This window comes from Lupinus angustifolius, chromosome LG01 (genome assembly GCF_001865875.1).
Source record: "Lupinus angustifolius cultivar Tanjil chromosome LG01, LupAngTanjil_v1.0, whole genome shotgun sequence".
Classification (NCBI taxonomy): Eukaryota; Viridiplantae; Streptophyta; class Magnoliopsida; order Fabales; family Fabaceae; genus Lupinus; species Lupinus angustifolius.
Window position 1 is genome coordinate 12,523,207 of NC_032009.1, and position 15,336 is coordinate 12,538,542.

The 15,336-nt window shown below is 34.5% G+C and overlaps 1 protein-coding gene and 1 long non-coding RNA gene across 2 annotated transcripts; one reads left to right on the top strand and one right to left on the bottom strand.

Annotated features, from left to right (window-relative positions):
- Positions 5,794 to 8,294, bottom strand: LOC109342339. The gene is made up of 3 exons (XR_002107051.1): positions 8,195 to 8,294; positions 6,637 to 6,723; positions 5,794 to 5,966 (listed from the first exon to the last, which is right to left on the bottom strand). It is a non-coding gene; the product is annotated as an uncharacterized LOC109342339 (long non-coding RNA).
- Positions 11,802 to 14,169, top strand: LOC109349680 (chlorophyll a-b binding protein CP29.2, chloroplastic-like). Its single transcript, XM_019590589.1, has 2 exons — positions 11,802 to 12,364; positions 13,620 to 14,169. Exons 1-2 carry the CDS (start codon positions 11,864 to 11,866, stop codon positions 13,983 to 13,985), a joined length of 867 nt encoding a protein of 288 aa, XP_019446134.1. The 5' UTR covers positions 11,802 to 11,863; the 3' UTR covers positions 13,986 to 14,169.

The following is a 15,336-nucleotide window of genomic DNA, read 5'->3' on the forward strand; positions in this document are numbered from 1 at the left end:
GCATAAAAACTACCACCAAAACTCATAACCTATGACGGTCCAAATAAGTCCATGTGGAGAAGCTCCAAGGATCTTGTTATGGATATCACATTCTTTCAAAATAGTTTTTAACTTGTTTACATTTTTGACAAGTATCACAAGTTTCCTGTGTTTTAAAAACAAGTTTTGGTAGCCCATCAACCAAATTATTTTTAGACAATTTATCTAGATGCTTTACATGAATATGAGTGACACGCCTATGCCAAAGTCAGATGCCATCCTCTTTAAATATAAAACATTTTGAAAATAGAGTAGTGACATCCTCCAGGTTAACCATATAGATATTATTAATACGATATCCGACAAACTTAACTTTATTAGATATATTGTCATGAATTATACAACATTTAGAATCAAAAGATACACGGTTACCTTTATCGTAGAGTTGGCTGATACTCAAGAGATTATGTTCCAGGCCTTCAACATATAGCACATTCTCGATCACTTCCTGATTTGAGTGGCCAATCGTTCTGGTGCCAAGTATCTTTCCTTTGTTGTTGTCTCCATACGTGAGAAACCCTTTTTCTTTCAAGGATAGATCTAAGAATTTTGATCTATCTCCTGTCATATGTCTCGAGCATCCACTATCAAGATACCAATGTTGTCCATGTGCTCATAGAAATAGCTGCAAAATAGATCATTTGCCTTTTTCAGGTACCCAAGTTATATTGGGTCCTTTTCTATTAGTAACCAGTGAGTCATCTCCCTTTTTCATCCAGACATATACACTACTAGGTATACCATATTTCCTAATGTAACAAGAGTAGGAAGTGCGGTCATGTGTGCCACAATAAAAACATGTAGGAACCTTCTTATTAAAATATTTCTTATTAGGCCGATTAATAGGTCTTATATATGGTCTTCTCCTACGCATATACACTACTAGGTATACCATATTTCCTAATGTAACAAGAGTAGGAAGTGTGGTCATGTGTGCCACAATAAAAACATGTAGGAACCTTCTTATTAAAATATTTCTTATTAGGCCGATTAATAGGTCTTCTATATGGTCTTCTCCTACGCATATGGGGAATATATCCTAGTCCGGTATGGTCAACAACATTTCTAGTTTGGCTAAGCATAGTGTCTAACATGTTTTGACTCTCTGTGAGTTTTGCGAGTTTTTCATTAAGTCTCAAATTTTCAGTTTTCAAAGTCTCACGAGAGTCACAGACAGTTGAATCACATAAATTATCATTAAAGCAATTGCATGCATTATAGGAATATACCATATCTAATGTTTCATTCTCTAGTTTTAGTTCATCTAATTCTTTATGTAATGAAACTATTTTATGTTCATTTAGAAGGATTACCCTTTTTCTATCAGAACTGATCCTAGCTAATTTCTTTAATTCATCATGCAATTCGACATAAGCATTATATAAATCCTCGTAAGGAGGTGAATCATCAGATGAAGTAGATGAGGTGCCAGAATATACCTCGTTGTTTGCCTCCTTTGAATTTGAGCAACAAGCATCATCTGTTATGGTCATTAAGCATAGCTTGGTTGTCTCCTTTTCATCTGAGGTGCTTGATGTCGTATCCTCCTCTGGTACGTCCCATACAATGTAGACCTTCTTTGACTTGAAGTCCTGAGGAGTGCTCTTATTTGAATCAACTTTCTTGAGGTAAGTAGGACATTGAAACCTCATGTGTCCTGGCTTACCACACTTGTGGCAAGTGAAGCGCTCTTTGTTACCCTTGCCTTTTCTAGTTGACTCGCACACTTCTTTCTTCTGAAAACATTTGAAGCCTCCTCTCTTTAGGAATTCCCGAATTTTCGTACGAGAAAGCTCAAAGTTTCATCATCCATATCTGACTCAGACTCGTCATCTTCTTTCTCTTCTTTAGATTGAGACGTTGTTGCTTTGAGAGATATGCTTATCCTTTTGCGGTCTGATTCTTCGTGCATCGTCAAGCGTCTAAGCTCCATATCGTGCTCTTGAAGCTTTCCAAATAATGTCGCCAAAGGCATGGAGTCAAGTTCCTTGGATTCCATTATAGCTGTTACTTTAGGTTGTCATCTCCTGTCAAGACAATGTAAAACTTTATTAGTAAGTTCTCATTTGGTAAAATATTTATCTAGAGCAACTAAATGGTTTACTATATGAGTGAATCATTTTTGCATGTCACTAATATATTCACTCGGTAAAATACGAAATAGCTTATACTCATGGGTCAGGGCATTCAACCTGGCACGCTTGACTTCGCTAGTGCCTTCGTGAGTCACTTCTAAAGTGTCCTACATTTCCTTGACACTTTGACATTTCAAAACCCGAAAGAACTCATCATATGATAGGACCAATGTGATGATGCTTTTAGCATGTAGGTTATATTGAACATTTTTACGTTCATCATCGGTCCAAAGACATTTCGGTTCATCGTCCACTTAATATTGTGGAACGAAAGGCCCGTTGACTACGGATTCCCAAATATCCGAGTCAATAACTTCTAAGAAGATTTTCATATGTACTTTCCACTAGGCATACCCTTCGCCACTGAATACAAGAGGGCGATTAATGGATGTGCCATCACCGCCAAAGGGGTTGGTGGAACCCATTTGTTTTCCCTTATGGATCTCGCGTATGCGGTGGAGCTAGCAGGTCGTACCAGCTCTGATACCACTTGTTAGGTATCAATGACAGAATACACCTAGGGGGTTGAATAGGTGTTTGGATTCCCAAATACAGATTTTCGCACCAAAGCCCTATTCTGGGAAACACTCAGTTAATCGATTAAATCACACAAAACAAACATTTGTTTAATGGCTTGATTGCACAACCACTCACAAATTTTATAGAAATGATACATCAACTATATTTAAACAGAATTAATCACTATATGGTAGAATCACAATATTCAAATTATCAACTAAAATAGGTAATTAAAACAACTTGAAAAGTAAAGAGATAAGGGTAAGAAACATCCTACAACAAGAATTTTATACTGGTTCGTTTTGCAGTCCACTGCAAAACTACATCTAGTCCTCTCCTTCCGATCTCGAGAGATTTTCTTCACTAAAACTGAAACAAATATATATTATATACACACTTCGAATACAAGACCTTAGATGCTACCTTCTTGAATTCCTAGAACCCCTACCTTGGTTTGACTATTCTAATCGCCTAGGAAAACCTTTCCTACGATCTATCCCCAACCAAGAGTATGTTCTAAACTCAAGACCTCTAAGTCTTGGTGAAGAGTCGCTAAATCTTGTTGGTGGTAAGACACCAAGAGACGACTTTTCTTATCACAAAAACAACACAAAAACAGAGTATTATGAAGCACAGTTTGGCTCAAATATTACAATCTATAAACCCTATACAAATCTCAAATATTATCAAGAATATGTATAAGATCAGAATCATGCAGTATCCTGTAATTTCTACCCTACGAAATCTCTAAAAGAAGTGCAAGAATCATGTAAGAAAGATAGAATGATGAACACATTTAATCACATGCAATTGGATGACATTTTAATCCCCAAGCATGATGTTATCTCACACTATCTCACATGCAATTCTCTCTGCCTATATGACATACAATGAGCACGAAAATATGCAACTTAGCAATTCTAAAAATGAATGAATGAATGTATGAAACATGGTGTAAAATAACAGTTTATATAGAAAAAAAATTTAACGCCTGGTTAATCAATTAAGTGCCCGTTTAATTGATTAACAGGCTGTTGAGAATAACTTAATTCTGTTTTTCAGTTATCTGTTAAAACTGATTTCACGTTAATCGATTAACGCCTTGCTTTATCGATTAACTGGTATATTTTCAGCTAAGAGATTAAATGGTAAACTACCTATATATTATGCTTATTAACTATACATGTTTTACCATTATTGTATGCCTAAGATGCACAAATAATATGTATGATTAATGCATGAACATATAACAATCTAGATGACATGTCTCATGTAGATGATATGATAGTTTTTAGAACTTGTGAGATTTGCATCTAGGTTGACCTAACCTAGACTCAATAACTAAGACATATATCTAAGACTACGAAGGATTACTCTATTTATGACTCTAGTCTAGACATGAATCTCTTGAGTCCTTAGCATGTTGATTTGTTGAGTTATCTTTAAGTTTTCACTAAATCCTTGCCTTCATCAAAACATAGGCAAGCTAATAATGCTATCTTTGATACTTTGCACTTTCAATAATCTCGAGGGTGTTCGTGTGTTTTTGGCCGTTTGGCTTCCTGTGAGGGGAGTTGATATTCTCTATATGCGGATGGTGGGCGGTTAGGATGTATTTCTTCTAGATTAATGAACTGTTGGGATTTAGATCAGAGCTCTTCCATTGTGAGATTTGAGTACTTAGCGAACTCTTGTCTAAAGAGGTCGTCCTATAGTCTTGTTACCAAGATATGCACCACTAGCTCCATGCTCAAGGTGCATACTTTCATGGCCTCCAAGTTAAATCTGTCTAAATAAGCTCGAAGGAGTTCATGTGACTCATGTTGTATACCGGACAGGGTGTATGAAGAACGGGGTTGCTCTTTGCTTGTTGTGAACCAATTGTTGAATCCTATTCGGTGTGAACCGTGTAAACCACTGCAAGGCAACGTGTTTCAGAGTGAGGGGAAAGACTCGACACATAATAGGGTCAGTCGCCCCGTGGAAAAACATTGTGGTTTCAAAGGCATCTAAGTGATCTCGTGGGTCGCTTGTTCCATCATATTTGTTGATGTTGTTTGGGCGGGTAAAATGTTTTGGGAGTGGTGAAGACATGATTGTTTCAATAAAAGGGTGTCTTGCTCGGGAGGAGCTATGGTTAGAGGGATGGGCGATCTGAGTGGATTTTGTGTTTGGGGGAGCTATTAGCCTGGAAGTTTTAGCGGACTCTATGGAGTGCTCATCGGCAACTGGCTGCAAGAGTCTGTTACTAGGTTTATGTCTATGTTGGTGAAGCTCGGCTAGTAGTTGAGCTTGCTATTGTATAATTTGGCCTTGAGTTTGGATCATTTGGAGGAGTTGTTGGGTAGTAGGTGCTTCTGCGGAGGGGTTGGATGGATGGCTTTGGCTAGCCTATTGAGATGGTTGTACTAGTGTTGAAGGGTCAATAGAAGGGGTGTCATGATTTGGGGGAATGTTTGTGTTGAGCGATTTTACTTGGCTAGGTGGTTGAACTTGGTTACAGATGGTCACCATGTTGTAGGTAAGCCATAGACGGCACCAATGTTCTTTTGTATTAGGAAGGGATAGTCAGTAATGGAAGAAGAATGGTCGGTGGTAGATGTCCGGTAGAATGCAAGAGATCAGGTAGCTTGATCTGATTGTCATCTGGACCACTACAACAATTTTTGTATTTAGTGGAGGTTTTTTATGCTATTAGCGGAGGTTTTAACCTCCACAATATAATTAGCGGATGTTTCAAAAACCTCCACAATTATGATCACTAGAAGCATTTTGTGGAGATTTTAGAAAACCTCTGGCATCTATACAATTGCAGTGGTTTATTTGTGGAGGTTTTTTAACCTCCACTATTTGAGGAAGCTTTTTGTAATGTTTACTATGGAGGCTTTAAACGTCTTTTTGAGAAGGTTAATTATAGAGATTTTCAATCTTCACAATTTGAAATCCATATAGAGACCTGCTAGAAAATTTTAACCTCAATTTAATTTCGTAATTTTCACACTTTTATCTCATTAATTTATAATTATTATTTAAATATACAATATATAATACAAATGTTTTTAACAATAATAATATTTCATTACAAATAACCAAGGTAGCGTAACATAGTTGAAGGAGTTATAATCCATCATTCACTATAAATTTAGATACACCATAAAAGTCTCATATGACACTTGAGAAACAAAATACATAACAAAAATCCTAAATGTTACTAGCTCTAGATGATCCTTTTGCACTCAAAGGTGTATCAACCATACTTGCATCATCATTTGTCTGAAATAATAAAATCAAAACATTTAGTTGTAACAATAAAAAACATTAATAATTAAATATGGTATTATATTCTATTTCTCACAAGTTACATCTCATTAAATCCAAATCAGTATTAGTAAACATTCTAGTTCTCACAAGTTATAACATTGTTAACAATGCAAACTTTTGCTCACAAAACGTGCAACAAGGGAAATAAAATCCTTTTTAGTACACACTATATTTACTTAGACTTAAATCAATCGGCGTAAGATTGGGATAGTTTGAGGAAAACTTGTATCACTAGCTAGAATTGGTGGGAAACCCAAGGACAAATATCCTCTCAAGATGAGAGTTGATGCTTGTAAGGATAAAAGTGTCAAGATCTGTTACTCAAAAACCCAGGAATCAGACATGGTATGCCCCTAGGATGTATATAAGTATGTAGAGATGGAGGGCAGTAAACAAAGAACTGTTACTCAAGGCCTTCTCATGAGCATGAGATTGCAAATTGTGCTTAAAAGCTAGCACAATCAATGCTCATAGGCTCTGCCAGACCATTTATCCTCTTAGGTTAATTTCACATTTTAATATAAAGAGCTTCTAGCAATTACACCAGTAATGAAATCATTTTATAAGTATTCTTCAGATACATATTTATTTTCATATGAAATAGCTGTAAGTAACTGGTTACCATTGCTTAATGCATGCGTTAGAATAATCTGGAAAAGATCAATCCAGACAAATGGATGACTCTGCAGAATAAGCTGGTCCATGGCACCTGCAATAACCTCTTCCAGTTTATAATTTATATTAATGCACATTAAAACATCAAAAAGGAATTAACAGTAGAAAAGAAAACAGAGAATAACCATGCAAAAGAATAACTTCTGAACCAAAGAAAAGCTATGAATAGAAGTTTAGAGTTTTGTATTATAAAAAGTTAACAATGGAAAAGAATAAATTTTATGACACCATTAACTGTAAACTTAATACATGAAAACTGCGAAAACAAAAAAAAAAATATAATGGAAAGCTGGACAAGAATTCAGATCAACAACCTTATCTGCAAGACCATATATAACAAAACTGGCATTTTTGTAACCAATTGCACATATTTATCATTTAAAGTACAACTACAAAATTCAAACTACCTTTTTCTGCAATTTCATTTATCTTCAACATTTCAAAATGAAAGAAATCATACAAGTACAACTTCTAGCTCAACATTGGAATCCAATAAACTTTACCCATCACTTTTACTAGTACATCCACTTTCATAACCCCCACATACCCCTAACCCAACTTCCCAAAAATCCAAACTCCAAACATAGCCAACACCCTTCTTTACACATCAATGTCATACATATTTTTATCAAAATAACATAAACTAAAAACTAAAGCACCATCACAAACATAAACACCATATAATAATAACAATGCCTATTATGTTAATTAAACTCTAAGCATGTAAATGCTGAGTTCAGGACACCCATTACTCAAGCTCGATGGATTTAGTGTTTGAACTCAAAACGTTATTAGGCTTTGTGAAATCAAGAGTCAAACTGTGAGACTGCGTCAGAGCGAATAGCACCGGCGCGTGATGAGGCACGACCTGCCTTGGAGTATCAAGTTGTACTGGTGGTGGTGGAGGGAGAGAGGTTGAGGTTTGGTGGATGGGAGCACGGCATAAACGAGCATGGCCGGTGCGATTGAGTAAAGAGATGAGTTCGTTAAATTTAGAGAGTGAAATCAGTTAGATTGGAATGGGAGTGAGAGGGTTGGTGAGTTTTTCATTCCGTTATTAACAAATACGCAATCACCCAATTCAACCACCCTGGTCTCTAAACCGCATTACACTACCTCTCTTCAGCCCTCTTCGTCTTCCTCTTAGCCAAATGAGGATTTCTCCACCACGACCCTTTCACTCTCTCCACCGCCAAGAAATTCTTCCCCGCCGCCCTCATTTTCAACCTCGCCATATTCACCAACACCAATCTCCTCGATCACGCTAACGTCGACACATTATCGTCTTCAGATCCCTCACCCCTCTTCTCGTTGCTATTGTTGATACCCTTTTCAAGAATCAACCGCTTCCTTCTTATGTTCATAGTTTGTGTCTAACAAACATCAATTTGTTCATAGTTGGTAAGTAAAAGAAGTGATGTAAGAAATCGGAAAGAATGGAAATCGCATATAAACAAAGACATAGATTAATCGGAAAGAATGGAAAATAATTGGAATACATAAACCTGCATAGAAGAGAAACTTTTGTTGTTGCATGGAAGAGGAACTGCTTGGAAGAGGAACTGCTTGGAAGAGAAGTTGCGTGAAAACGAATTGGAAGAAGAATGAAGGATTTAGGATTTAAATAAAAACTTCTACTATCTATTTAGTTAGTCACCTGTTTGGTTTATTTGTGGAGGTTTCAATAACCTCCCCACAAAAACTACCACAAAATATAAGATTTGGTGTAGTAGAACCGTTAGGAGGTATTCGACGATAAGGTAGTGGATTATTCTAAAGATATAAAAAGAGTAAATAAGAGAGAAGTTGAAGTAACAAGTGTAGCAATAAATGAGTGAATGAGAATTAATTATACTCCATATGTGTGGGATCCTTATTTATAGAGTCTGAGATTGTTGACATGACATCCGATCATTGGTCAGAGCCTAGTGGGTACAACGAGATATTCTGGGTTGTCTCTATTCTACTTGCAGGTTGTCGTTTGCCAAATTGTCGGGGGCAGGTTGGGGTGCAGGTGGTATAGCAGGTGGAATGTCAGTTAGTACTTACGGTGTGTGATGCATTAATGATGGAGTCAGAGATATTAATAGGATATCAAAGGCATTAATGGGGTGCAAGAGGCATTAATGAGGTGTCAGAGGCGTTTAAGACGTGTCATAAGCATTTATGGTACTTTCGGCGGGTTTGGACCACCCTGAGCGGGTGAGCACCAATAAGAATTATTGGTTTGGTATTATAGATAGCAAAACAGGCAAAGCCCACGTGTCAGCCCACTTAGCCCGCAATTTTTTGCGGGCAAGACATAAAAATTTTGTCCATTTGCATGTTTTGCCCTGTCTGTTTGCCTACAATACCCACAGACATTTCTAGTGGCAATACGGGCAGCCCACAGACATGTTCTATGAGAAACAAATATGAAAATGCAAATAATTTATGATATGATGTGATTTAATGCCTCAAAAAAATTATAATGTGATAACATTTGTTCAATTTCATAAAAATAATAGTTTTTTAAAAATTTTTATCTTCAAGTACCTTATTTAATTCTTTTTTATTGTATTGTATGATTTTTTTTAATTTTTTATTTATTTATAAATGTCTACGGGCTTCCCACATGTCTGTTTTAAGACGGGCAGGACATGCAATTTTTGTTCGTTAAGACAATGCGCACATGCCTGTGCCCGCTCAAATTTTGCGAGCATAGGCAAAACAGGTCGGACAGTCTGTTTTGTCATCTCTATTTGTTACAATATATTATAAGAGTGATTTACACAATATCTAATTAGAATTATTGATGCATTTTATAACGAACCAAAAATAATGAAGAGACGTTGATTTTTATACTATTTGGACTAGTTTTCAAAATATACCATATATATTTTGTTGAACTTAATTATACTCATCACATCTTTTTATTTAAAAAATTATCTTTATTTCTCATGCAGAGGTAGTTAGTATATTGCATCATGTATGTATCTATACTACTTATAAAGGGAAAACCCAAAATAACCACCTATCATGGTGTAATTTGTGGTTCTCCCTATTTTGCCCTCACTATTTTCTAATTTTTACAAAAAAAATTATATATAATCTAATGTTCATCTCCACCTAATATATGCTCATATTATTTGGTTAATTATTTTTATTCCTACATTATGACTATCAGTCTTTAATGTTGAACATTACACCAATCAAATAAGTTCAACTACAGATTACAAATATTTAACACAAAATATTATGTTTGATATTTATGACATACAAACTATACATTATAAATGATAGAAAAGCGGGTTGACAGACACGATAATGGATGTCAACACGCTAGTATAAATAAAGGTTGTTGGCTTAGGTACAAAAAAGAGAAGGTAATTTATATATTATCACTAAAACTTAGGAGATATTAGTATAATTTACTATTAAATGACCAATATTTACATCCATACAAAATTTATTTTTTTAAATTTTTTACAATTGATCATGTCTATCAAGACACTTGTAATAATAATAAGAGTAAATTATACTCTCACCATTTGAATTTTAGTGAAATTATACAAAACATCAATCATCTTTTTAAACCTACTAAATCATCTCTAGTTATATACATACATTACACTCATTATAAATGTAATTTCTCAACAAAAATGGTGATGAAAGTAATTAAGTCAAACAAAATATAATATATTGTGAAGACAAGTTCAAATAGTACAAGAGTCAATGTCTATTCATTATGTTTGGTTCATTACAAATTGTATCAATAATTCTAAGGAGTTGTTTAAATAACTTTTATAGTATATTTTACCTAACCTAAATAATGAATAGACATTGATTTTTATATTATTTGAATTTGTCTTCACAATATTTCATATTTTGTTTCACTTAATTATATTCATCACAATTTTTTGTTTAAGAAATTATACTTATCTCTCCTCTAGGGATAATCAATATAATGCATGTATATAATTAGAGTGATTTGTGTAGATTTAACAAAGGATATGTGGTCTGTATAATTTCAATAAACTCAGAGGATACCAATGTAATTTACTCTAAATGATAATAGTAAAAATAATGATAATATCTTAATTAAATGATATTTATTTAGACAAACTAATATAAATATTTTGTTTTATGGTTTTGGCACAACATATATATGGTGCTTTCATTTTTTGGAATTTATTATTATTATTATTATTATTATTATTATTATTATTATTATTATTATGTATTCAGCTGATTTTGTGGAAGTTGTACCTCATATTGTTGCTATGAATAATATTTTTTGAATTATGTAACAATATTTGGACCTCATATTTTGAATTAAGAAAAAACAACTTTTTAATTGAGTTAAGATAATTTGGACAATATTTGTAAAGACTTTAAAGAACAAATAAATTCAAAATTTAGACAACAAATTAAAATGAGAAAAAATGAGTTTTTGTTTGGGTACTACTAACATTATTCTTTACCTTTTTTTGAGTAATGAACTAATCCCTTTCAAGGTTTGTGACTATCCTTCTCAATAAGTGTCGCTCCAAGAATCGAACACTCAACCTTGGAGATCCAGTATGTCTTACACCACTAAATCAACATCTTGTTGAGAAAAAATGAGTTTGATATACTATTACTACTACATCATTTATTATGTTTAGTCATTATTCATTATTTGAAAAAGTAATACAAGTAACTCCTTAATATATACTTAATTTATATATAATTTTACACAAATAATAAATATATATTGAGTTGTTAAAATATTATTTTTAAGAATTATGAGCACGACTACAAATTTTACTAAATTAGTGATCTATCTCAAAATCCTAAAATAATTCAAGAAGCTTGAGAGTAATTTAATCTTCTATTCGAGGAGGTCTCGAGGATCCAACGAGTGAAGGGTGAACCCCATCCTCAAGATCTCACAGAACAATCACCTTCAGGAACCACAATTGGTCAATCGCCAGGCCCACGTCAACCCCACTAGATAAGCATAAGGATAAGCCCCAGCTACGATTTCACCGTCAGATCGATACCCTCCCAAATCCAACCGCCACAAACACTCTTTCACAGATTATTCAATATCACTTGTCTCCATCAAATATAAGTACTATATTTCTCCTTTCTTCTCCCCAACTTACCAAACTCCTTCCATCTCCTTCATCTTACTCTACATTATTAAAGCAATGGCTTTAACCGCAACCGCTGCTGCCACTTCATCATTCATCGGCACACGCCTCCGCGAAGTTCAATCCAATTCGGGACGGGTACAGGCCAGATTCGGATTCGGAAAAAAGAAACCCACCCCACCAAAGAGAACATCGAACCAGGGTGCGGATCGACCGTTATGGTTCCCTGGAGAGAAGGCACCAGAGTGGCTAGACGGGACCCTGGTCGGAGATTACGGTTTCGACCCGTTTGGGTTTGCAAAACCAGCGGAGTACCTGCAGTTCGAGCTTGACTCGCTGGACCAGAACCTGGCGAAGAACGTGGCTGGGGACATTATTGGAACACGGACGGAGCTGGCTGATGTGAAACCGACGCCGTTTCAGCCGTACACTGAAGTTTTTGGGCTTCAAAGGTTTAGGGAGTGCGAGCTTATCCATGGAAGGTGGGCCATGTTGGCAACGTTGGGTGCACTCAGCGTTGAGTGGCTTACCGGAGTTACATGGCTGGACGCCGGAAAGGTGCGGTTCTTTTCTGTTGCGGTGTTGTTCTTCTTTTTTCTCGACTGTGTTACTTAGTTTTTTATTGCATGCATGCATGACTTTTGAGTCATTTGACATTAATTGTGCTCATATCTATAAATATTCTCTATATATTTTAAATTGTGGTTAAGCTATCGGCTATAATTATTATGATTGTGGTGTGAATTATTTTGTAAGTAAAAAATATTTTTGAAATTAATGTTGTTTGATGTCTGCTAAATGTGGTTGCGGTGTAGCTTGATGTGTCATAATTGTGGTATGATGGGCCACATAACTGTGATTTAGTGTCACATCACAACAAGTGTGGTGTGATGTTATTGTGGTAGTTACCGCAACTACAATATTGTAGTACGTAATGTGGTCCACAATTTGAATTATTGTTCTCTACCTTACAGAAATATTCACAATTGAAAAAAAGTTTTTAAAATATATGAATTATATATACTATTATTATATCATTTATTGGTAATATTTAATTATAATTAATTTTTTTAAAAATTAATTGAAATGATTGTATATAAAAAAAATTCGCCCTTCAACCATGTGAGAGATTTATTAACTAGATAAATAACTCTTCAAACAAGTTGGTTTCTTAAAAATTGATAGAATATTGAGTTTACTTTTCATTAACAATTGACGGTTAGATAAGATGAAAAAAAAAAAAGAAGAGTCGCCCGACTAAAATATGCTTAAGGACATAATTATAATTTTTTTACGTAGTTAGAACTTAATTAAAACTTAATAATGAAGTAATTATTTATGATTAGCAAGGTAAACATCCTAGTTTCTTAACAAGCAAAGTGCTAGATTGTTTCTTAACAAGCAAAGTGCTAGTTGTTTCTTAGGTAATCAAGTCGTCAATTTTTCTTATAATTTAACCAATTAATAATATTGAAAATCTAATTCCTTATTCGTGGTTTTTTTACAAATCAATTATAATCGACTAATAAAAATATAAATATGTAATCGATAGAAATAAAAGTCTCATCTTTAGTATTTTCCATTTGATAGTTTTCTCAAATAAAAATAGTATCCAAACTCATTTTTTCCCAAAATTAACACTTTTTTATAAATCATTTTTTTTCTACCACTGCTGTACTGAAGTTTAAGTTTCTTATTCTACACAAAAATGTAATAATGAAGAAAAAAGAAAGAAAGAAATGGTGTATGCTTTATTTGAATAATACAGTATAAGGCCTTGTTGTTAACTACTTATATGGAGTTGTTGTTTCAGGTAGAGCTAGTTGACGGGTCATCCTACCTTGGGCAACCACTTCCATTCTCAATTACCTCATTGATTTTGATTGAAGCTGTAGCGATTGGGTACATTGAGTTCCAGAGGAATGCTGAGCTTGACCCAGAGAAGAGACTTTACCCAGGTGGCAGATTCTTTGACCCTCTTGGCTTAGCTGCTAATCCTGATAAGAAGGTTAATTTGCAATTGGCTGAAATCAAGCATGCACGTCTTGCCATGCTTGCTTTCCTTGGCCTTGCAGTTCAAGCTGCTGCTACTGGCAAAGGCCCTCTTGACAATTGGGCTACCCATTTGAGTGACCCTTTTCACACAACTTTGTTTGACACCTACACATCCTCCTCTTAAAAGTCTTGTTTGTACCTCCATGATATTGTACCTTTTTATAAGTTCTTCGGCTTCGGGTTGTAAACATTTTACTGAGCTGGACTAGTGCTTGTGAATTTAGTAAGCGTGACTTATTGAGGCTAAGTAGAATTTTTGTGCTTGATAATATTTCTGATTCAAATTGCAAACTGTATAACGTGATGAATCACAATATTATGGTTACGGAGATTGCAATAGTATCACATTATAATTACAGGGGATATAGAATTATAATGATGCAACCGCATCGAACTACAATGTAATTGCATCTGATTGCATTGGGCCGCATCAGAAAGTCGAATTCAAAATGGATTTGTGATAGTTTAAAATGGTGCTATATTATAAATGTCAAATTAAGCTTGAAAATCGACAAGGTCTTTGGTCTAGTAGTGTAGAGTCCTACTATATCACAGAATGACCAAAAGGTCAAAACTTTGAGTCTTGTGAGCGACACTTTTGGAAAGGGACAGTCATATACCCCTAAAAAAGATTAATTACTTACCCAAAAATTGAGAAAATATATTTAGTAGTACAAAAAAATTAAGTCTGAAAAAAGGAAAGCACAAACGTTCCGTTGGATCCACTAATGCACCCGATGAGTGGCCGTTAGATGGGTGAATCTTATATGAGATTCGTAGATTAAACACAAGATTGTTTGGTTAATCTTTTATCAATTGGCCTTAAGCGCAAGAATGACCCATCTCCAACATCATTGAATAATCTTCATTAATATTTATTAGGCTTAAAATGTGACAGTGATAAATTAAATACAGTAGTCACCATAGGGCCGGAGAGGATCCCAATAAAAATAGTTATCAAGTGGACATGGTACACATTTAGCACTCATCTTGATACACATTTAGTACTCATCTTGATACACATTTTTCACTTACAATTGAGAGAGAATAAGAGTAACAAACGTGAGATTAGAAAGCTTGTTCCTGAGTTTTCATTTGGAGCCTAATGCATCCATGCTTATAGATAACTAATTCTCTTTTATTGGAATTTGATGTACTTCTGTAACTATATGTATCTCTTTTGATTTCTTTATGCAAGTTTAATGTATAATTTAGATTGATCATGTAAAACATTATATTGAATTTGATTTATTATGTGGAAACTAATCTTTTAAATTGACTAATGGATTTATCACCGAATGAATCTAAGTTCTAGAGATAGACTTAGATCATTTGTTAAACCAACATCTAAGCTTGATACAACTTATTTTATTAATTAGTCAAGGAATTAATAGTATAAGATGAGTTACATTATCCTTTTTTTCTGAGGATCGTAAAGAGAATAAAGAAATGATGTAATAAAATCATACATAAAC

What these genes read in the sequence shown, in the direction of transcription:
- LOC109349680 (XM_019590589.1), top strand. Translation starts at nt 11,864, where the DNA reads ATGGCTTTAACCGCAACCGCTGCTGCCACTTCATCATTCATCGGCACA. An exon ending in CATGGCTGGACGCCGGAAAG is followed by an intron (nt 12,365 to 13,619) that starts GTGCGGTTCTTT and finishes TTGTTGTTTCAG; the next exon opens with GTAGAGCTAGTTGACGGGTC.